General features: G+C 31.2%; 3 protein-coding genes and 1 long non-coding RNA gene across 4 annotated transcripts; 2 read left to right on the top strand and 2 right to left on the bottom strand.

Moving 5' to 3' along the window:
* Positions 1-2839: 2839 nt before the first annotated feature.
* LOC133329264 (cyclin-dependent kinase 10) lies at positions 2840-4474 on the bottom strand. The gene is made up of 6 exons (XM_061537755.1): positions 4349-4474; positions 4217-4289; positions 3983-4157; positions 3720-3922; positions 3215-3661; positions 2840-3003 (listed from the first exon to the last, which is right to left on the bottom strand). Exons 1-6 carry the CDS (start codon positions 4472-4474, stop codon positions 2840-2842), a joined length of 1188 nt encoding a protein of 395 aa, XP_061393739.1.
* Positions 4475-6039: 1565 nt separating this feature from the next.
* LOC133329263 (uncharacterized) lies at positions 6040-10606 on the top strand. Its single transcript, XM_061537754.1, is given in 6 exon segments — positions 6040-6055; positions 6115-9299; positions 9362-9688; positions 9753-9890; positions 9962-10387; positions 10445-10606. Coding segments are annotated over 6 exon segments (4254 nt in total).
* Positions 10607-11086: 480 nt separating this feature from the next.
* Positions 11087-11597, bottom strand: LOC133329270 (uncharacterized). Its single transcript, XM_061537760.1, has 2 exons — positions 11457-11597; positions 11087-11400 (listed from the first exon to the last, which is right to left on the bottom strand). Exons 1-2 carry the CDS (start codon positions 11581-11583, stop codon positions 11087-11089), a joined length of 441 nt encoding a protein of 146 aa, XP_061393744.1. The 5' UTR covers positions 11584-11597.
* Positions 11598-19417: 7820 nt separating this feature from the next.
* Positions 19418-20506, top strand: LOC133329262 (uncharacterized). The gene is made up of 3 exons (XR_009754307.1): positions 19418-19510; positions 19570-19784; positions 20397-20506. It is a non-coding gene; the product is annotated as an uncharacterized LOC133329262 (long non-coding RNA).
* Positions 20507-23298: the final 2792 nt, after the last annotated feature.

The following is a 23298-nucleotide window of genomic DNA, read 5'->3' as shown; positions in this document are numbered from 1 at the left end:
ATTTTGGATTTTTTTTTTTTTTTTGAAAATAGAATTCCAGTCATTGAAAAATTTGTCTTTCTATAAATGTAAACATTTACGGTTAATTAAGAAAATGTTTTCATCCATTTTAGCCGTTTTCAATTCACACACAAGTAAATAAGGTCCTTGGGTAATACGGACGTTCAACAAACCCTATAAAGGTGAGAAGGTGGATATTTTAGTACGTAACGAACTGAATTTGGGTACGGGTCTTATGCCATGTTCTGACGGGCATCCGAACAACGTAGTTCGCTCTCAGAATTACGTACATGAATTAACCCGTTCATACAACACTATTCATAATTCATATCATCAGAGTTTTTTATTTCAAACTTTTTGTTTCTTGTTTTACACCAAATATGTAACATATTTTAGTGAATTACATAGGGATCTAAATAGAAAAAATAATTCTCTTTCTCCTGACTATAGTATGAACCCATATCTATTTACTTTTCATTCATGTTTTCCATTTTTTCTGAAAATGTTGTTGTTTTTAATACATTTTTATATTTTCTCAATTCAAATGTCACATACTGTCACAAATAAAATTTTGGAGAATTTTTTGTTTGAGTTGCCCCACATTTGTTTCTTGTTTTGTACGCTAATTAGAACCAAGGGAAAAGAAATGCATATTGCATTATGTAGAAAACAAAATTTACATCCTGCTGCATGTATAAAAACTATACAATTTTTTACTTTTCATTCATGATTTTCAATTTTACTGAAAAAGTTTGAAAATTTCATAAATATTTTCAAACTGTCAAAATTAATTTATTTTCGATAAATACTCTCAATTGTTAGGGATGGGACAAATTTATTGGTTATTCAGAGAGTGATTCGAATTGAACAACGTACAAAAGTCGGTGTTCGCTCAGACAATTTTGTATGGGGAACTAAGTAATTCCTTCATAATTAAGGGTCGAACAACGAATGAGAGAGCGAACAACGCTCGTCTGGACATGGCATTATATTTTGATACACAATGCGTATTTGGGTAACGTTCATTGAAATACATGTATTTAACTTTTGAGGTGAATAAATTCGTACGCATACGCATGAATTTAGGTACGACCCATAGTGAGATCTATATAAGGTCGGACCGTAAGCCCAGCTGACTATTAAGTTGGCTATCGAAGTATGTTTTGAAACTTATGAATATATACAAAAATTATATTCTTGTCATATTAAAAATATATATATATATTAGGTTTGTTTGATAATCCAATAATTTTGATCACTTCTTTGCATTGTGATGGAAATTTCCTTCATAACAATGAATGACCAACAAAATATTTAAAAAGAATGTTAATTTTTGGTTGGCCGAGCCTCGACAAATCTTTTATAAATTACATAAATAAGGATTATGATTATGCAAAAAATAAAACACGTAACTAAACGTGATTTAGCCATTTTAATTTTTTTGTAATTGATATGGCATTTCATGTTATCGAAATGGATTACTAAAAAAGTTTAAGTAAAAAATATATATCATAAGTCCCAATTTAGATTAGGCGAGTTTACTTGCGGCAAGTCTTTGTTTGTAGGAGAGAGGAACAAGGGGTATAGAAATGATAAAAAAAAAATTGCTCGTACCGACAATTTTCTGGCAATTCGTTTTGTGTATTTCGTATTTGTTGACATTTTATATATATTTAAATGTGAAAAAAAAACAACAAATAAAAAAATATTTTGGAACCCGAATTGCCTTGTATAGACGCATGGAGCAAGTTCAAAACAGAACGATAAAAATTGCCGCAAGTAAACTCGCCTATATAAATCAGGACTAATTAATAATAATTTTACAACACCAATTTATAGTATGTGTACTATTTTGTTCAATATTTTTCCTTCATTCTGATTATGACATCTATCACCCTGAGAAGGGTTAATAATTAATACAAATTGTATTAACCCTCCGATGAGTGACAGTTCTGTGCTTCACGGCCGAGTGAAAAGGTACCTACGGACCTTTTTGTAAATCATATTCTTTCATATATATATATATATATATATGTATATATATTTAATTTTTTATTGTTTATAACTAAATTCTACATACATACATATAATTTTTTCAAATTTTAAATTTATTTATTTTTTGTTTGAATTTACTTAAAACTATTATAAAAAAGTTTTGAACATTATTGTTGTTGATCTAGTCCCCCGCCCTGTGCGCAAGTGCCGCAGCCGAAGCAGTCTGCCATTCGTTAGCAATAACAAGAATGACCGCCATCTGTTACTCCTTTTTATAGGCTTCATCATCATGGTATATTCAGTATTCAATTTACCTTGGGATTCATTTCGTTGTAAAACGTAAAAGCAGCCAATGCAGCGACGTCTACCATATTATAAAACATGGCCAACGGCCATCGTCGTGTTGATCTTTTGTTCTGTGCCTGGCATTTAATTCATGGTATCAACGTCGCATTTGTTGGCGTTGTAATCTATTATTTGTAGTGGCCGAAGTAGGAGTAATTTCAGTTTGAAAAGCCAAAAAGGTCGCTAGGGACCTTCTCACTCATCGGAAGGTTTATGAGAATACATTCTTATGTATAGAAGAAATTTAAAGAATTGTAGAACATCTACAAGAAACCTATTTGGTCACCAAGGTTTTTAATTTTTTTATAGTTATATTTCATTTATTAAAATTTTCGTCAGTGGTACATAAAAGTATATAAAGTGTTTAGAAATACATTTTATTTTCCACTTAATTTTCATAACTTTTGGTGTTTCTATCATTATAACACTGATAGAATATATTTTGTAGCCTTCGTACATGTATATGTATATTAAGAACTTATACTAACTTATACATAGTTTATTCTCCACGTGTCTTCTTCAAAAGACTTCCCAATAAATCTGATATAGCAGGTAATTCTGGAGCAGGTCCGAGCTGATGACTGGTACCTACAGCTGGCTTTGTAGGATTATGTTGTAGATTTCGATGTTGTGGAAATGTTGGCATCAATTTAGGATCACAAGCTAAAAACATATTATTAAAATTAGTTTTATTGATAAGATATGCAAGAAAAAGGATGAGCTCGTGCATTAATTGTCAAAAATTTTCTATTAATCTATTAATCTTTTTAAAAAATGTTAAAACAAATCGAGTACACTGATAATATTTATAATTAAAAATATTAGAAATGTCTAATGTAAATTTGAGTTAAAACTTGTTAAAATATATACTTACGCAAAGGCGACTCTTTAAAATAACTACTGTGAAGGCTTTCTTCGGCTGTAGCCCTTTTCTTTGGATCGTACATGAATAGGAAATTCAATAATCTCAAACCTGCAGCAGACAAATATGGAAACTTTGGTTTCAAATTATTATATGGCTGTTTTTTAAGAGTGAAATTTTGAATTGCAGGCATTTTGGTATAATCTGGCCATATAGCTTCCGATGGGGTGCCTAATAAATCGATTATTAGCTCTAGCTGTGCAATTTCGGTGTTGCCCGGTAAAAGTGGCTTGTGTGATAATAGTTCTCCAAAAATGCAGCCAACAGCCCACATATCGACGGCTGTTGTTTGTGTGGGCGCTCCCAACAGCAATTCCGGCGAACGATACCATAGAGTAACAACCTGTGGTGTCATTGGTCCCGATGGTATACCAATTAAACGCGCCAGTCCAAAATCGGCTACAAAATACAATTACATTAAGTAAAATAGGAACAAATTTATTTCGAAAGTGAATACCTATTTTAACACAGCCTTTATCGGTCATCAATAAATTGGATACTTTTAAATCTCTGTGTATTATATATCGCGAATGCATATATTTGAGAGCCTGGAGTACTTGCAGTACTATACATTTGACTTCTGATTCAGAAAACGGTTGTGCCATATTGTCCAAAAGCGATGCCAAGTCTTGTTCACAATACTCCATAACCAGGAAAATGCTAAAACCGAAAATATTGTTCATACTCCACTTAAAATATTAAAGTATGTTACTAACTCACCTTTCCAAGCTTTTACCAACGACAACATCAATTAAATTAACTATATTATCATGTTTGCATTGTTTTAGAATTGTAATTTCCCTTAATCCACTGACTGGGAGTCCATCTTTTTCTTGGTCCATCCGGACTTTCTTCAAAGCAACAATTTGATTGGTACGTGTGTCTCTGGCTCGATCTTGACCAATTGTGATTATTTTGTAATTCTTGACTAGCATATTAGTTATCAGTACTTACATACAATGCCATAGGTTCCTTCGCCAATTCGATTTAGTTTCTCAAACTCTGTGACCGGCCTACAACGTCCGTACTAAAAATATTTAATTTATAATTATAAACAAAATATGAAGGTTCCCAGTAGGTACTTACAACATCCCGCTCCAGAATTTCTTTAGGTTCCCCTGTTTTCAGGGAAATTAGGAATCCTTTTCGCGTTACTGGTGCTTGAGGATCGGCCGCTTTTGCTTCACCTACTTCATCTTTATGGGCAAACATTTCCTTAATTATTCATTTGGCTAGGGGGATACCCACTTATTCCCGGTTTCAAATTTTAAGGTACTTTGAAACCGGGATGGGGCTCTTTGATAAACATGGTTCTATACATACGTTTGTTCATTTTATGCCTTAAATATTTTGTTTCTGAGAAATAAAATTTAAACAAATTTGGAAATGTTTTTGTTCTGTTGTTTTGTTTAGTCTGTTGTTTGGTGTAGCTGAGTCCAAGGTATATTTAGCAAGGTAGACGCATCATAACAGCTGTTAGATCGAATAAATGTCAAAAATGTTATTTTAATTTAAAATCAAAAAATAAAAAGAAAAATTATTAATAAAAATCTCTGAATTATGAAGAGCTACACAGTGCAATACATGTATTATGATTTTCTAAATGATGAATTTGTGTAAATAAATAAAATAAATTTTGCAAAGAATTGTGTTTGGATAGAGATTTGTAAGTCGTAAATGTTTAAGTCAAGGTAGATTTAATAAGGTAGCCACATTTGAAAATAGCTTTGGTATATTTAACTGCCCATGATCCAATAAACAGGTCGTGTCTGAAGCAATCGTTATCGACCATTTTGGAGTAAAATCCCCCATACTGTCAAATATTTTGTTTACGTGTTTATACAATTTAGTCAATATCGAAAGCATTTTGACATCTCGGGTGAAATCATCTGGCCTTAATGACGACTTATTATTGGATCATGTAACTGCCGAAAAAAAAACAAAAAAACGATTTTTTATGATCTTGTTTGGCATGATCATATAATATCATCACGATCGATTTTTATGTGTTTTCAAAACATTTTTGACAGAACCATCAAAAATTTTTATTAATCGAACGTTTTTTTTCTTGTACTGTTATAAATTTGGAAACTTATACCAATATTTCTGTACGGGAACAGACCAATCAATCTTCTGCAAAGTTGTTTGTTGTAATCGATTGCTGCTGTGACTACCTAATAAAATCTATCTTGGTCGGCTATTGATCATGTAAGACAAGTTCAATTCATGTTCCATTAAACAGGTCGTGTCAGAAGCAGTCGTTTTCTGTAATTTTGGTTGAAATCGTTATGTTTTTCATATTCAATTAATTTTAATTCAAAAGTGAACGCATTTTTACAGCTCGGTTATATCGGACGATCTTATGATGTAGAAAATTGATCTGGAACTGATCTGACAAAACCTAAGTTTGATAAGTTGATTTTTTTAAAGGAAAATATAGAAATGTCTATCTGTAGTTTCAACAACGGGGGTTTTTATTGTATATCGGAAAACAGCTGTTATTTCTCAAGTTAAATATCAGAAAGTTTGACGTTATTTACGATTTTTTACCTGAAATCTATTCACAATAATGTATTTTTCACATCAAAATTGAGAGGCACCTTATTTACAGCTGGTCTTACCTTTTTAATAGACCTTTAATTAACTGATTATACTATAATCGATTTCTATGTCCCTATTTTGTTTATAGTTTGCATCCACGTGCATTTGTTTACAGTTTTCTGAAGTATTTTTCTATTTTTTAATTTCTTTTATTAAGAAGCGACGGGAAAAGGAAAATGTCTACTGAAGATGGTAAGAATGAAAATTACAGACATTTGAATTGGTTTTCTAAAATTGTTTTGTTTTTGTAGAATTCTCCAAGTGGCTGCGTCGTAAAGATAAATCTTTCGAGGAAAGTCTTAAATTTGCAATTAAAGCATGGCAATCAGTCGAATTCACACTGCCGACAAAATATGAAATCATTTTGCAATGGATATCAGAGCATACCGATTTAACGAATGAATGCCTTAACAAAGATGATCTCAAGGAACTCCTCAAATTGAGAGCACAACCTGGTCTCATAGGTGAAGATGTAAAGTACAAATTCGTCAAGTGGTGCCTGAATATGGGCACCTTATATGACCACAGCACAAGGATGTGGTGTGAAGCCTTTGCATTGTTAATTGAATTCGAATTGCTGCAAGATCTTCTCAGAAAAGATTATGATTTGCAAGCCCAAGTGTATGAAGCATTTTTCGTTAGCTATGAGAAATACTTGGAACAGATTGCCGAAAATTTTCTATGCACCAGCGAAACCGAGTTTATTGCTTCTATTTTGAAAACTTTAAAGGAAACCATTAAACGCTGTGGTGATGTGAACATGTTTCAAACAAGCTACACGTCCTTTGTGTTGCATCCTTTGACAAATGTGCTGCTTACCATGAGAACATTAAAGGTGGATTTCTTCCAGGAACTGACAGACATCGAAAGGCTGTTAACTACAAACATGAACGATGTTGATTTATACCAACGCTTGACCAGTCTGCCGCTGCATGTTCAACTTCTAGCATTGGAGTGCTCCATTGTAAATCGCAAAAATGTCGATGAGTACATCAAAATTGTATTGGCAAATAGTTTCAATAAATGTACTGCTAATAATCCCTCACCAGAAGAGATATCTGTATATATGACCATTACTGCTTATGTCCTGGAAATGTATTGTCGACATGATGTAAATATAAATATAGCATACAATAAGACACAAAACGTGGTACAATTTATAGGCAAACGTACTCATCATGTCATTAAATGCTTACGAGGCAGTCATCTGAAAGAGGTGTTAATGTTATTGTGTGCAGCTTTGCGGTTAAATCCCTTAATTTTGGAGGATAATGTATTCACATTAACAGCAAATGTAATTCTGGCCACAAAATCGTGCGACCTTAAAGAGAAGCAGCTGTTCGAGGAGTATCTGGTATTATTAATGGATATGTTCCGTCGTTTAAGTCGTGCTGAAAAGTTTGTCAGTAATTTAATTAAAGCACTAAATACCCGCTTAGAAGAAGCTGATATTTTTTCAACTAAGAAACGAAAGGCTCAAACAGATAATGCACAAACGCCTTCTAAGAAGAAGAAAATGGAAAACCCAGACGAAAGAGATCATCAGGACAAAATCGTCCCATCAAAATATCTAGACATACTATTTCAAGATTATTTTAAGCCCGTTTTGACACAACAGAAATTAGAAGCAAACTCAGCACTGTCCGCGTCAATTTCATTTCCAACTTTGCAGAATTATTGGCCCAGCAGTCCAGTGGGAGTTGCATTTTCGAAAATTATAACTGGTCTAGTTACCAAACCCTCTTTGGTAATTTGGAAAACCCTATTATTTGCCCTTAAGGAACTAATAGAATCATTCCAAGGGAAGACAACTCTAAATGAAAAGGAATTACTTCAATTAGATTTCCACGTTGCTTTGCTGGCACAATACTTTGCCGGTTCGAAGTTAGCAGAACAGTCGGGACATTTTCTCAGTGACATCAATAATCAGAGACAATTTACCACAGAGGTCCTACAGTTGTTTGGTAAATTTATATTAGAACGAGAACATCAACCTCGAACAATGGCTGCCTTTCTCGAACTATCATATTTTGCTACATCATTGGAACTGATGTTAGCTTTTTACCGACCTGACGGCTGTGAAGATGAAACATTGCATCCACAAAAAATATTGGAAAAACTGCAAGGGTTTTTGTCCACCGAAGAGTGGTTACTCATACAACAACGTGTATTAAATTTTGGCCAATCGAGTTGTAAATATTTGTTGCAACGATTAAGTATGCAAAAATCCCAATCATCATTACTACTATTGTTGGACTCGTCCCAAACAGAAAAATTGCAGTTGGAAAGAACATTGGAAACCGGCGACAACGAACAATTGCATAGCTTCCTGAAATCCAACAATGCTAAATGGCTGCTTTCACAGCTACCTAGAAGTAGAAAGGCGCCAGTGGCAACGTATGTGATACAAAGTGAAGATTTATTGCCGATAGCTGGTGATGACTTGGATCTGTTGGAGTTTTCTTGTTTGGCTATTTATGAGAATATTTGCTCGTCAATTTCTTCGAAGAATGGTTTGTTGAAGACACTATTGTGTGAATTTGATGAAATTCGGCAATGTGTAGAAACTGCTGCCACTGAAACGTTAATAAAACGTTTAATAGATGTCATCAATGAACGAGCCGACGAGAAATACACAATTAAGAAAGTTAAAGCCGACGAAATACAGGCCAATTTAAATTTACTATCGCAACTTCCGGTTGGACATTTGAGACGTCAAAGGAAAACAATTATTTTTGCTTTGCATCTGTGTCTTTATCGCGATCTTAAATGTGGCAATGAAGATGTCTTAGCTGACCAAGCATTAGAAGTTATGAAAGGTTCGTAGATATAATAAAGCGTTGTAATAAACAGTTCGTTTATTTCTATTCTCTTTAACCTGATTATAGATACCCTACACTTTGGTCAACAAGTTTTAATTTTCAAATATTTCGATGCAAAACGATTGCTTACACTTTTACCAACGGAAACGTGTTGGCAGCTTTATGAATTCCTATTTTCAACCATAAAAAATGAAGAGAAGGGCACAGATAAATTTCTCGAAGATTTGGCATCTATCATCCAAGAGGCACAATCTTCGCAAAAAATTGACAACGAACAACGTAAGCTACTACTAATTGCAATAGAATCGCTCTCATCTATAACTGGTCCTAGTGCTAAACGAATGCGTAAACATTTGATGGCATTTTTGAAAATATTCTCGGAATATCTGGATACCCATTTCAATGAATCGAATGATGGTACATCCAAGAAGGATAAAAAATTTGTGCATAAAACATTGGCTGGTTTTGCGTCATATGCTTCTGTAATATTGGCCAAGGCAGCAAAAAGCAAAGAGGAAAAAGAAAATCAAAAGGAAGTCGCAAATGATACTGTTTTGGAGCAAGAAATCGATGAAAATTTTAGGCGCATCAATAAAATTTACATAGGGCATTCGGTAAGATTTGTGCTATTCTTTCACATTTCTAATCTTACTCATATATATTTTATATCGTTCAGATGGATTATCGAAATCCCCACGCTTTGCGACTTATGAGTTTGGCTCTGAGCCATCGTGAACTCTTGCACTTGGATCAAGATGAAATTGAATTTGTCCTAACACATTATTGGACACAAATAAATGAAGATTTACAAAGTCCCGAAGACCAAAGTAGTAAGAAAACCATTGAAACGGCTGTTAAGCTAATTATAAGCAATAAAACAAATGAGGACTTACTACTCACTCTCAAGTGTTTGGTCAATAATTCAGAAAGTAAAAATGTCACAAATATCTTGAAATTATTGAGATTGATAGCTAAATGTCCATTCAGTACCGTAAAGGGAGCAGTAAGTTAATTTAGTGTGATTAAGCAAACAATTCAATATAATAAGGAAACATAAATATTTCTAGATTTTCAATGAGATGTACAAGAAGATTACTTCCAATATAACATTACGTTTGGAAAGAGACGATCAACAACAATTTACTGATTATGACAGAATAATGGATCTTTTGCGGAGTCATCAAGCAATTCTTGAAAATAAAATGGTAATTTTAATATAAAAAAAGAACAAAAATTAAACAGAATATTTTACGTATGTTGTTGTGATTTCTTTTAGGTTCCCATATCCACAGATACCATGGACAGCATACTCTCATTATTAATGGAAATAAATATTAAGAAATTCCCATTATGTGATTCCAATATAAACATTTTCAATTCCCTGCATTCTGCCGTAACAGAAGTATGTTCTTCGCTTATTAAACAGCGGCACCTACTTTTACTGGATCGTGCTCCACAATATATGCACATCTTTAAAGATCTAATACAATCTGTAGTTTGGTACAAAAGTGATCGTCAAAAGGACACAGCATTGCCCAGCGATGAATTGGATAACCTTGCAGAGCTGGCAATGAAGTTGGAGGCGTTAATGCATTTAATTGCACAGCACAGTGTGGGCTTTAAGCGTGTTGCACCATTCATTTTGACATTTATAATAAATTTGATGGTGAAAAATCAAAGGCCCACTACTCTTTACAACAAGGTAGGTTTAATGTCTAATTTTATTTTTTAGTCTACTCGATATTTACTTTAATTCTAGGTCAAAACTCATGTGGAGAATATATGCTATGATTTGGTTGGAATTTGTGATCATCGTGCTAAGAACTTTATTCTACGTTGCTCCAATGAGGCTGGTCGTCAGTTGTACGAGGTTCTCGTTAAAGATTATCAAAAATACCATAAATTTAAGGGTAAAGTGTAAAAATATTTTTGATTATATTAAATGTGTTATATTCATGGATATTTTGCATCGTTTTCATTTGGACTTCAGTAATAAACAAATATTTTTTTTTTCGAAAATGTGTTTGTTTTTTAATTTAAATATGTAAAATTTCCTAAATTTCATGTTTGGATTGGGCGAACGGAAGCCATATTCTACAATTTTTTTTACATCCACAAACAGCATTTTCATAATTATTTTTATAAATAAGACAAATGAATATTTTTATGTATTGACCTGCAATCCACATAATTTATTCAAATTTGAACATAAATAAAACTAAAACTATTTAAAATAAGCAATGTTTCTTCACTTTAGATCTTAAATAAAAAAATTATGCAAATAAGGAACATTTTTCGCATAAGGGTTGTTCGGAATTTCCACTTCCACTGCAATTATTGCAATTATAAAATATTGTATATTACATTAAATTGATAATAAAAACTATATAACTTATTGTACTTACAACAACATAATGCAAGAGTTGCACACAAACTTGCCACACTCGACGCACGAATAACCGCATTCTTCACACAAGTCATTTTGGCAGTTGACGCATTTGTCCTGGACATAAGTTTCCCTATTACAACACTTGGCCTTACGACGAACCCATAGAAACTCGTCGTCTTGTTCATCGGCGTGCTTAGCTGGTTCTATTTGTCCATTTCCAGAAAGAACCACCAAACGATCGAGTGGTGTCTTCTTGTTGCGGTCCGGAAGAATGTTGTTGTTGCTGACCGAGCGAGCAGCTTGGAATAACATCTTAGTGGTTTTGGCTACAGGCAAATGGAATTTCATATATGTAATGAGAGGTTTTTTAGTCAGAACTCACCATAGATCTGTTTCATTTTGTTGCTGTCATGGGAATCCACAATCTTCTCGTTAACATGCATTTTTGTCTGTAGGACGTATGGTGAGGACTCCTCAGAACGCATTCGCTTCAAACTTACTCTTTGCATTTTGTTTAGATGCTTTAAAGTTTTATTTTCAAAAGTAGAAATGTATAGTTTTTTGTAATTATTAAATTGTGCTAATATGGCTCGGATTGAACTCTTTTTATTTATTTATTTCTTCTTCAAGTTATTGGCCCGCCTTTAGACTAAACCATGGCCTATAAATAAGGTCACCAAGGGAGACCAGCTGATTATCGATACCTCTCAAGTTTGCTGTCAAAATGCATTATTGTGAATTGACTTCCATTATGAAAACGTAAACAAAGTCGAAATTTTTGACATTAGGCTTGAGAAAAAACAGCTGTTTTCCGATTTCGATTGCTATCTTGGTGACCTTATTAATAGATCTTGGACTAAACGAGTGTTATGCCATGTTCTGACGGGCAATCGAACAACGTAGTTCGCTCTCAGAATTACGTACATGAATTAACCCGTTCATACAACACTATTCTTAATTCATGTTATCAGAGTTTTTTATTTCAAACTTTTTGTTTCTAGTTTTACGCCAAAATTCTAACATATTTACATGAATCACATATGGATCTAAATAGAAAAATTAATTCTCTTTCTCCTGAGTATAGTATGAACCCATATCTATTTACTTTTAATTCATGTTTTCCATTTTTTCTGAAAATATTCTTGTTTTCATACATTTTTATATTTTCTAAATTCAAATGTCACATATGTATAAAAATTTGGATAATTTTTTGTTTGAGTTTCCCCAAATTTGTTTCTTGTTTTGTACGCTAATTAGAACCAAGGGGAAATAAATTCACATTGCATTATGTAGATAACAAAATTGACATCCTTCTGCATATATAAAAACTAGACAATTTTTTAATTTTCATTCATCATTTTCAATTTTACTAAAAAAGTTTGAAAATTTTATAAATATTTTCAAGCTGTCAAAATTAATTTATTTTCGATAAATGCTCTCAGTTGTTAGGGATGGGACAAATTTCTTGGTGATTCAGAGAGTGATTCGAATTGAACAACGTACAAAAGTCGGTGTTCGCTCAGACAATTTTGTATGGGGAACTAAATAATTACTTCATAATTAAGGGTCGAACAACGAATGAGAGAGCGAACAACGCTCGTCTGTACATGACATTACGAGTGCTACGAATGGGAGGAGAAGACAAAATGACCGATAAAGATGAATTCAAAATGGTATAACCGAAAGTTTACGAATGAGGTGGGATGGAGACTAAATGGAAACCGTGTTGTTTACGAATGAGGTTTAGACAAAAATGTCAAAAATGGAACGAAAGAAAATTGAAAAACGTTCCACTTGCTGACGAATGGTGGAGAGGACAAAATGGCCGATAAAGAAGAACTCAAAGTAGTATAACGAAATATTTACGAATGAGGTGTGATGGAGACTGCAGACCGTTAACCAGATATGATTAAAAAGTAGTCACAAAATTGTCTCTGTTTGGAGTTCACACTTTAAAATATTTCAGTTAAGTACTAGAACCGTTAAAGGTCGTTTACATTTAACCGGATTTGGTTAACCCAGTGGGTTTGAATTTTCAATTCCTTTGAATATATGCCAAATAAATCCTCATAAAGTAGGTTAACCCGGTAAAAAGTTCTAATGTAAATGCCGTATTATTTCAAATTCAATATTAGATGCTAAACTATTTATATTGCCGGTTCAATATAAATAAAAAGGATTTTTGTTAACAAATTTTAGTACGATGCCGACATTTTGTATTCCCCTCAAGTTTAACGAATGGAGCAAAAATAATGCGTTTGTCTTATAAAAATATGTAATTATTGTATTATTTTTATACCCTTCACCACACTGTGGTACAGGGTATTATGTCTTTGTGCATATGTTTGTAACAGGCAAAAGGAAACGAGATAGACACATGGTTCCTTTTGAGAATATGCATAGAATCACTTTTTAAGTCGATTTATGCATGTCCGTCTGTCCGTCCGTCCATGTATTTTTGTTAACAAAGTACAGGTCGCATTTGTGATCCGATTTGGATGAAAATTGGCACAGTTCACTTATTTGGCCCAAGGACGAACCCTATTTCGTCCGATTTTAGGTAAATAGTGGACCAAAGTCCCTATATATCCTTCGATTTGCACGTAATTTGGCATTGCGTACTAAATTAAGTCTGGAGTGATGTGTGTTAAGTTTCGTGATAATCGGTTCTGATTTAGATATAGCTCCCATATATATAGTCATATACAGTGGTGGTCACAGAATTAAAACATTTACTGTGGTAAACATTTTTTGATCCGCCTTCGATTCGTTTGAAGTATTTTTGAAAATTTTTTAATTCAGAACACTTCGATATACTGCACTTAAGAGATTTAGTGAGAAAAAAGAAACTTTTTGCGTGCAATTTTTCCATAAATAACGGTTTTTATGAAAATGCATCGACTTTGAAGTGGCCAAATAATTAAAACATTGTGTGGAATTTTTTACTTTACTGTATTTTTTGAAAATATTTTTAGAAAATCTCTTTAATTTAGTTAAATTATGTAAACTAAGCACCGATAAAATCATTTCCAGATAAAATTTTTTGAAAAAATCTGTAAAATCTATCAAAATTGCCAACCATTTGTACAGTACAGCTTACATTCAGAAAATCACCCTTATTATAGAAAATAAATATCCGAATGCACCAGAAATTGCTAGAATTAGTTGAAAACAATAAATAATTCTCAAAATAAATAAATATTTCAAATAAAAACTCAAAAAATGGGAATTAACCTAAAGTATCGATGCAATTTCAATAGCCTTTCAACACAAGACTTCAAATATTTGTCAAACTGTAAAATTTTTACTTCCATGATACTAAAATAGATTAAGTGGAAGTTATTCGACTCAAAAAATATTATTTTGGAAAAATATTGTCATGTTCAATAGATTATAAGGGTCAAGAGTTGACCATCAAAAATACTGCTGTGTGCTTGAAACCTTTACTCGTCAACCTAGGCGTTGATCTCTTTTCGTTCTGTTCTGACAGATATATTTTATGATAAAATATATTCTGTACTACTCGAACAGTCGATTTGGTATAATAAATACCAATATCAATCGATTTTTTCTCACATACTGCAAAAATATTCCGGCCTTCTTCAGTAAAGGCTATTGAAATTGCATCGTTACTTTAGGTTAATTCCCATTTTTTGAGTTTTTATTTCAAATATTTATTTATTTTGAGAATTATTTATTGTTTTCAACTAATTCTAGCTATTTCTGGTGCATTCGGATATTTATTTTCTATAATAAGGGTGATTTTCTGAATGTAAGGTGTACTGTACCAATGGTTGGCAATTTTTATAGATTTTACAGATTTATTCAAAAAATTTTATCTAGAAATGATTTTATCGGTGCTTAGTTTACATAATTTAACTAAATTAAAAAGATTTTCTAAAAATATTTTCAAAAAATGCAGTAAAGTAAAAAATTACACACAATGTTTTAATTATATGGCCACTTCAAAGTCGATGTATTTTCATAAAAACCGTTATTTATGGAAAAATTGCACGCAAAAAGTTTCTTTTTTCACACTAAATCTCTTAAGTGCAGTATATCGAAGTGTTCTGAATTAAAAAATTTTCAAAAATACTTCAAACGAATCGAAGGCGGATCAAAAAATGTTTACCACAGTAAATGTTTTAATTCTGTGACCACCACTGTATATTCGTCCGATTTTATGTAAATAGGGCACCAAAGTCCCTACATATCCTTCGATTTGCACGAAATTTGGAGCCTATACCAAAAACTATACCGGAAATTATGAGGGAAGTTTCTTACCCTATGGGTAATACCGAATTAGAGGCAATTAAATGGATATTTTGTTACTACTTTCCAAGTACTTTATGATAAGGATGCTTAAACGCGCATAATAATGGAACAAATTGTTTTGAACTTATAAATACAAAACATATCCCATGTGATATCTGGGCCACTGACCGAAACTTGATCATGTCTTTAATAGGAAACAACACCAGGAATATTTTTGAGAAAATTGCCAATACATACACATATGATTTAGTAAAAACTAAAACGTCTATCAAAGTATTCAATACAGTTAAATGATGTTAGTAATTCGCTATATACGATTACAAATACGTCAACAAAATACGAAGGTATTTTTTAACATTTTCTTACATTCGGGAACAATACATTTAAATACGAATCCTACATGGAGACAATTCCGCATTGCATGCTGTTTGCGTTTAACTTATATGTGCCTCAAATGTATTTTTAAAGATGTGAAAGATGTTAGCATGGTGTATAGACTGGACCGATTTCACTCACGTTTTCCTTTGGGTGTTTGTAATTGCATTGGGAAGGTTTTTAAGAAGTAAATGTTGAGAAGAACATCAAAAAGTCGGGAAATTGGAATAATCGAACGTTGTGTTAGTTACATCGTTTATAACTCAAGAACGTTTGCACCGGTTTTGACAATACAAAGGGCTTAAAAATCGTTTGTGGTCAGAATAGGAAAATATGCAAACTAATTGTGAGGTTCCGCCAAAACAAATATATTAAGTAATATTTACAATTCTCCAATTTTTGTATCGAGCTTTAATGTTCAAATAAATTGTTGTTTTTTAGGACATGGTTTTTGAGTTAGTTAGATCAAAACATCTAATTTCATAAAATATTTGTATGTTCTAATACTAATAAGGCGAAAATGAACATCGACGATAATAATGGTAATGGACAACATCTTACGATTTAAAGTTAAGATATAAAACAGGCATTTACATTGGCCAACTTTTTCCCCTTAGCTGTCAAAAACTATATATAGAATATATACTGATTTCATATACAAATCAAAAGGACAGTTGGACATGAACAAAATGATATTGTAATTAAGAATCCTTCAAGAAGGGATAAATAAGATAATGTAAAAACGTTGGAGCAATAACAAAACATGATCTTCTATTGAAAAAACATTTGGTGGAATAATTTCTACAAAATTATCAAATTATGAACTGTGATGTGCTTGGACCTGCATTGTGGTTACCAGTTAATAATTTTTATTGGCATAAACTTAGTGGCAAATATTTTTTACCAACCTTATAATGATGCAATATTGATAAGGCAAAACAACATTTGCCGGGACAGCTAGTTTTAAATAAAATTTTAACTAAAACTAGTAAAATTACATATACTAAGCTTGAAAAACTAGGCGAGAGACTTTAATAAAGCAAAAATGTATCGATTTCTCTGTATGTATTTAAAAGCATTGACCTACTTTGAACATTTTCTGTGGATTAGTATTTGCAATGCCTAAAACGTGGAATGCAACATTGCAGATTTTTCGATTGTAAAATGCGGCCGTAAGCCTAATTAAATTAAATAAAAATAGCTAATGAAAACATACGTAGGCTTCTGGTTATTGCGACAGCAAAGCTTTAAAAAGTTAACTGAGAAGAGGACTGCATCCCTTTTATATCAATAAAACAAATCAGGGACCGTAACGGTTATAAGTTATATCAAATCAGGTAAACACAACTGTTATTTTGTGGCCTAAAAAAAATCCACTTTAATTATTTATTTTTTAACGGAAAAAATAAACGTTGACTTTTAACTGTTACAAATGATTGTTATTTTTTCTGTTAAAAATAAAACGCTTTTAGGGATTTTTATTTTTCCGTCAAAAATAAAACCCTTTTTGCGATTTTTCATTTTTTCCGTCAAAAATAAGTCTTTTTGGGATTTTTATTTTTTCCGTCAAAAATAAAAGTCTTTTTGGGATTTTTATTTTTTCCGTCAGAAAAAGGAATTCCAAACATTACTTGAGCTAAAGGTTTTACTTTTATTATAATTTCTTTATTCTCTATATTTAATGATTATTTTATCCTTAATGATGACATTATAACATATTTTTAAGTCATAATAAGGATATTTTCTATTAAAAAAATCGAAAGGAATGAGTCAAACTATAGATACTGTAGAAACGATTGATTTTAGATATTAACAAGTAAAAGCGTCGTTAAGATCGGCTGGGACGAACTTTTGATATCTACCACCACGTGATGTGTATTCAAAATTCCTTGAGTCGATCGGGACCGAATACTGAAAAATACCGAAATTTAGGATGTAGCGTTGAATGGGGGATTCCCTAAAAATTGGACCAATATTTATTATTTTTAGTAGGAAAATTTCATGCGCAATGACAAACAAACGTAGCAAATTACAGCAATTTCGGTTGAAAAACGTGTTAAAAATCCCCATAACACCAAAACGTGGACCGATATACCCCATTTACAATACCAACCACCTTAGGATTAATACCAATGCCAGTGCAAAAATTGCAAAATTTATCTCAAATATTGCAATCTACATTGTGACTTCAACAGAAAGACGAACACATATAAATCGAACACAAAGTAACATTTCCATATTGCAGACAATTTTCCAAATCATATCTTGCTGCAAGAAAAATTAGTTCTGAGATCGCATTGGCAATATTTCCATCATTGGATGCTGCGGAAGAAGATATCGCAGAATCAAAGGTACAACATTGACTACACGCAGAGAAAAAAAATATTTTTCACTATGGTTGCAGAAACCATAACTATTGTTGCCACAACTTTTGTATGTTTGTAGAAAACATGTGAATTGCATATTTGAAAATACTATGATCCCTGCAACCATAATTTCCAAAATTTAAATCGAATTTTCGTAATATGATAAAAATAATTTACAATACCAATGATCATGACAATCAACATCATTGTTAATTGTTAATAAATTTACAATACATTTTGTAGAATTTTAAAATAATATTGTAAATTGTATCCGCTTGTGAGCTGAGCGTGTCAAAACATGTTAGTTTGATTGGAGAGTTCGAAGAAGTAATACGTGCGTAAAATTTAAGAGTGATATACTAGTGAACATTTAAAAGTAAAATGTATATAAAAATATAATAAATATTAAAGAGTCATAAAATAATGACACATGCTATATATAAATATAATAAAAATAAAGTGAGTTTATTTCGCGTTCGCTTACAACAATTTATAATGCGATTTTTCTGAAAAAGAAAAGTAAAAGTTCTATCTAATGGCAAAAAATAACTAAAAGTACATATATGTAAATAACACATTGTGATACAATTACATTGAAAATGTATAAAACACGTGTTTTCAGAAAATTCAAGAACATATGCACTTTTTAATATATATTTGTTTAGTTCGAAAATACATATTTTCAATTTTAACAATATATATTTTTTCAATTTTAACAATATATGTTTTCAAATGAAAAATATATATTTTCAAACTTAACAATACATATTTTCAAATTTAACAATACATGTTTTTAATCCAAGATTATATATTGTAAAATTTTAAAATCTGTATTTTAAAATATTACAATAGCTTATTTTGGTTTGAAAATATGTATTGTTAAAGTTTACAATATTTTGTGTTGAGTGTTGTGATCTCGTTATTTTTCCGAGTATTTGTATTAGCTTCTGCATTCACTGCCTCTCGCTAGTTTTTGTTTGGCATTCAGAGAAGACGGATCACAAAAAAAGAAAAAATGAATTCACGTAAATTTTTGAAAACAACATTCCAAAACAAAAAAGAAATAGTTTCAGTGGTTTTTGATGGAAGCAATGACTACGATTTGTTTATAAATAAAGGAAAAAGATGTATAAAAAGTGTTAATATTGTGAAAGTTCTAATAAATCATGCAGTGACTAATAAAAATATTCAGTGAAAAACTCTACAAACAAATATCCTGAGCCAAAATGTGAATAGACGGTATGTATACGGTATAGACCTAAATACATAACAAGTTGTTTATATTCAGAGATTCTTTTTCAATTTGCAGATTCTTTTTCAATTTGCACAAAGGGTAAATTGTTTGACGCTTACAATTATAAGAGAACACAATTAAGTGCAGCAGGACTAATAAATAGACATGAAAACGTGAAAAAGAAATGTGAGTATGCATAAAAATAAGAATATTTATCTATTTTGAATAACAGTACGTTCTTTTAGCAAATCATACGCAATTGTCGGAAGATCACGAAACTGGTATAACAGCAGATGAATTGAAAATTCTTGAAACAACGAATGTAGATTGGAACAAAACAAGAGAACATTGGATTAAATGTCATTCCTATCGACTAAATGAATTACAAAATAACGAGTTGAGTACTATTGACTATATACAAAAATACAACATTCTTCTTAATGAGAACTTTCATGAATTGGTAAGTCTTTAAATTATTAATATTATGTAAATTTCGATTAATATTTTTATATACTTCTCACCATGGTATAATAATAGAAGGTAACAGCAAGTGTTGTTGTACAAAAAACGATACAACAACCACATTGAAATTTGTTGTTGTAAGTTCTACTAGTGTCAACTCATTTGACAGAAAAATGTAAACAAACAAACAAATTATCATCAAATTATTTTTGTTTTGAAAATGAAATATTTTTGAATCCTCAAAATAAAAATTGAAAAACATGAATGAAAATCTATAAAATGTATATTTCTATCGCTTCCACATCTTTCCTATAATTGAGCCATTGCCATATATATGTGTAACACATATGAAAATGCTGGGAATAGCGAGTTGTTCCTTGAAGAAAGATTTGCTTCCTCAAACTTTCCCAGCAGGCAGATTGAGTAAATTGAATACGGGAGGACATTTAATAAAGAACAAATTCGAATTGAATGCGTTCCCAATTTTCCTGTTGGGTGATTTTTAAAAACATAATTTGTCAAATTCATATTGACACTAGTATTACGTTGGAATCAAATCAGCTGGGGTTTGCTGTTACCTTTTATAATTGTACCATGACTTCTCACCTAGCTTCAAATCGATTTCAAAATACTATACGCAAACTCCAAAAGCATTTACCAATGGAAACTATTCTATGAAAAACTAATATCGAAAGCCGAACAATCAAAAGGGAATAGTGTTTTACAAATGTTACCGAATATCGACAGAACTGAGAACGAAGGTATGTATGAGTATAAGAATATGCTATATATAATCATCCACTAATTTTTTTACAATAGATTGCAGAATTTCTCTTTCGTTGATGATTATACCATTCATTCTACCACATTACAGGAAGAACAGCAAGTTAGAATCGCTGGAATCATTCATTACTGAAAGGTTGGTTCATATATATACTTTTATTCCACAATACTTGATATATTAATAAAAAATTTATCATCCTAACAGAATATGCAAGTGGCAGATGACGAAACAAGAAACAGAATAAAACGACTCCCGTAAAACGAAGCCTGCTTTTACTCTTTTATGAGTATGAATATTAAATACCCAACTACATGCCTACACGTATGGACATTTGTACAATATATTATTTATGAAATTAACACTCCATGGGATACGACAATACATGCTGTAAGTAGCTTAATCAATGAACTTCGTATGGAAATTCTGGAATAGATTTGTTTGTTAGTTTCGAAGAGAATTAATTTACGTTCGCCAAAAATAATTAATTATTTTATTATTATTTGATTATAAAAGACTTTTATATATAATTTTATATCATCTCATTTATTTATTTCAATTAATGCTTTAATTTGACATATGAGAAGGCATCAAAAACATATAACGTCAATATCTTGTTCTTTTCCTAATTGCCTGTAAAATAAAATAAAATTTGATTTATAAAACACTATCCAAGATATTCTTAATATGCATAATATTAAAAAGGTAGAGTATAACAAATGGTTTCAGCTAATATATATATATATATATTGTAATTTATTAAAATATATATTTTCAGGCCAAAAAAAACTTTTGATAAAATCTTACCAATCAAATGATTGAGACAAACATCTAAATGATTGCCACAAACATATATATTATAAATTTTTAATATATATATTTTCAGGCCAAATAAACGTTTGATAAAATTTTACTAATCAAATTTTTGTGACAAGCATATATATGGTTGCGGCAAACATATATATTGTACCTTTTTAAAAATATATATTTTCAGGCTAAAAGAACTTATGATAAAATCTTACCAATCAAATGATTTGGACAAACATGTAAATTGTTACGGAAAACATATATATTGTACCTTTTTAAAATATATATTTTCAGGCTAAAAGAACGTTTGATAAAATCTTACCAATCAAATGGTTGGGACAACCATGAAACTGGTTGGGGCAAACATTTATATTCATACAGTTGATACAGCGTAACCAAAAACATGTTTGCAGTGACAATATTACATAATAGAATCCAATCATATATTTACCATATATATTTTGCTCTTCGAATATTGTTGGCTGAACCATATTTTTTTCTCTGCGTGTATAGGATCAATAATAAAAATGATTAGTAAGCTGATTAATTCATTTGAAATTGTGAAATTTTTATATGGTATTAAGAGCGATAGTAGATGTGTAAATCCTTGACTCATTGCTCGAATTTTGCATATTTTTGTACAATATAAATATGTATATAGATTTTGATGAACCAAACGAGGCTTTAAAGCTAATTAATTATATATACAGGGATACGAGGTAACAGAATGTAACAGATGATTTTATAAAAAATAGGTGCTTAATGTTTATAATAATAAAATAATTAAAAAAAAAAAACAAATATATGTACATATGTGTTCGAAAATATTAAGTTTTTTCAGAATTTCGATTAAAGCATCCTATAAATGTCAGAATTTTGTTCAAACTTTCAATTAAAACTTTCGAAAGTATTCTGAGTTTTTTCCGAATGTCGGATCTAACGTTTGACATTCACACAGTTGTTTTTTCCGTTTTCTATACGAATTCGGCATCAGAATCGAAAACTTGTGCAGAGTCTCATTTCGGCAAAAATTGTTAGCTATGTAATTGTTTTAGAAATTACATACTGTAATATGATTTTACTACTCAATTTTTTAAATGTTTAATAAAAATCTACATGCCATTTCTGGAGAAACTAAATTAAGGCATGATTATATTTATATTGCACTAAAAACTGAGTTAAATTAAGGTATAACTCTCTATGTATTCCATTAGAAATAGAATGAAATTCAATTTAGTACATCAATTCACTCGCACATGCAAATAATTGATGAATTTAGTTACACATGTAACAAATCTTTGTAAATGTTTGCACAGGGACATTTTTATCTAAATGACGTGGTTTGTTTGCACAATTCCACCAAAAATAGAATAAAAAAGAAAACAACGAAATAGAAAATTGAATTGTCAGGATAACACCCCACACACACACTCAAGTACATGTGCATACGTGTGAGGAGGGTATAATCAATGTGTTACATTTTACAATTGCTTTCCTGTTCAAATTGTAGTTGCCGTCTAGAAACATATTCAAGTGTTATGGGTGTGTGTCAGTATGTAACATGCAAATAAACATCCATGGGTAAAAGATTTGAATACTAAAGTGTTAACTGACAGTGCCAAATCTCAGTTTTCTATTTTACCGAAATCACTTTACAACATCTGGCTATGGGAATGACTGTCGAAGATTTGATATCTTTGGTATAGACAGACAGACTCATATTGACAGCTGAGATAAATAATTTTAATATTTACCTTAGAGAATGTGTGGTAAGTGATTAAATTGACATTTGCTACATAAGCTTGATTTTAAGAAAAAAAAGACACAACGTGTACATGGTATGAAAATATACACATAAAAATTCCAATATGCACAGATATGTTTATAAATTCCATAATTGCAAAGAAATTGGTAAATAACGTTG

The sequence above is a fragment of the Musca vetustissima genome, unplaced genomic scaffold, assembly GCF_032173495.1.
Source record: "Musca vetustissima isolate MV318-11 ecotype Yass unplaced genomic scaffold, APGP_CSIRO_Mvet_v1 utg44898, whole genome shotgun sequence".
Classification (NCBI taxonomy): domain Eukaryota; kingdom Metazoa; phylum Arthropoda; class Insecta; order Diptera; family Muscidae; genus Musca; species Musca vetustissima.
The sequence above is the reverse complement of the archived record's forward strand: the minus strand, read 5'-3'. Positions and strand labels throughout refer to the sequence as shown.

What these genes read in the sequence shown, in the direction of transcription:
- LOC133329264 (XM_061537755.1), bottom strand. Translation starts at nt 4,474, where the DNA reads ATGTTTGCCCATAAAGATGAAGTAGGTGAAGCAAAAGCGGCCGATCCT. An exon ending in AAATTCTGGAGCGGGATGTT is followed by an intron (nt 4,290 to 4,348) that starts GTAAGTACCTAC and finishes AAATATTTTTAG; the next exon opens with TACGGACGTTGTAGGCCGGT. An exon ending in TTTTAAAGAGTCGCCTTTGC is followed by an intron (nt 3,004 to 3,214) that starts GTAAGTATATAT and finishes ATATGTTTTTAG; the next exon opens with CTTGTGATCCTAAATTGATG.
- LOC133329270 (XM_061537760.1), bottom strand. Translation starts at nt 11,583, where the DNA reads ATGCAAAGAGTAAGTTTGAAGCGAATGCGTTCTGAGGAGTCCTCACCA. An exon ending in CAAAATGAAACAGATCTATG is followed by an intron (nt 11,401 to 11,456) that starts GTGAGTTCTGAC and finishes ATTTGCCTGTAG; the next exon opens with CCAAAACCACTAAGATGTTA.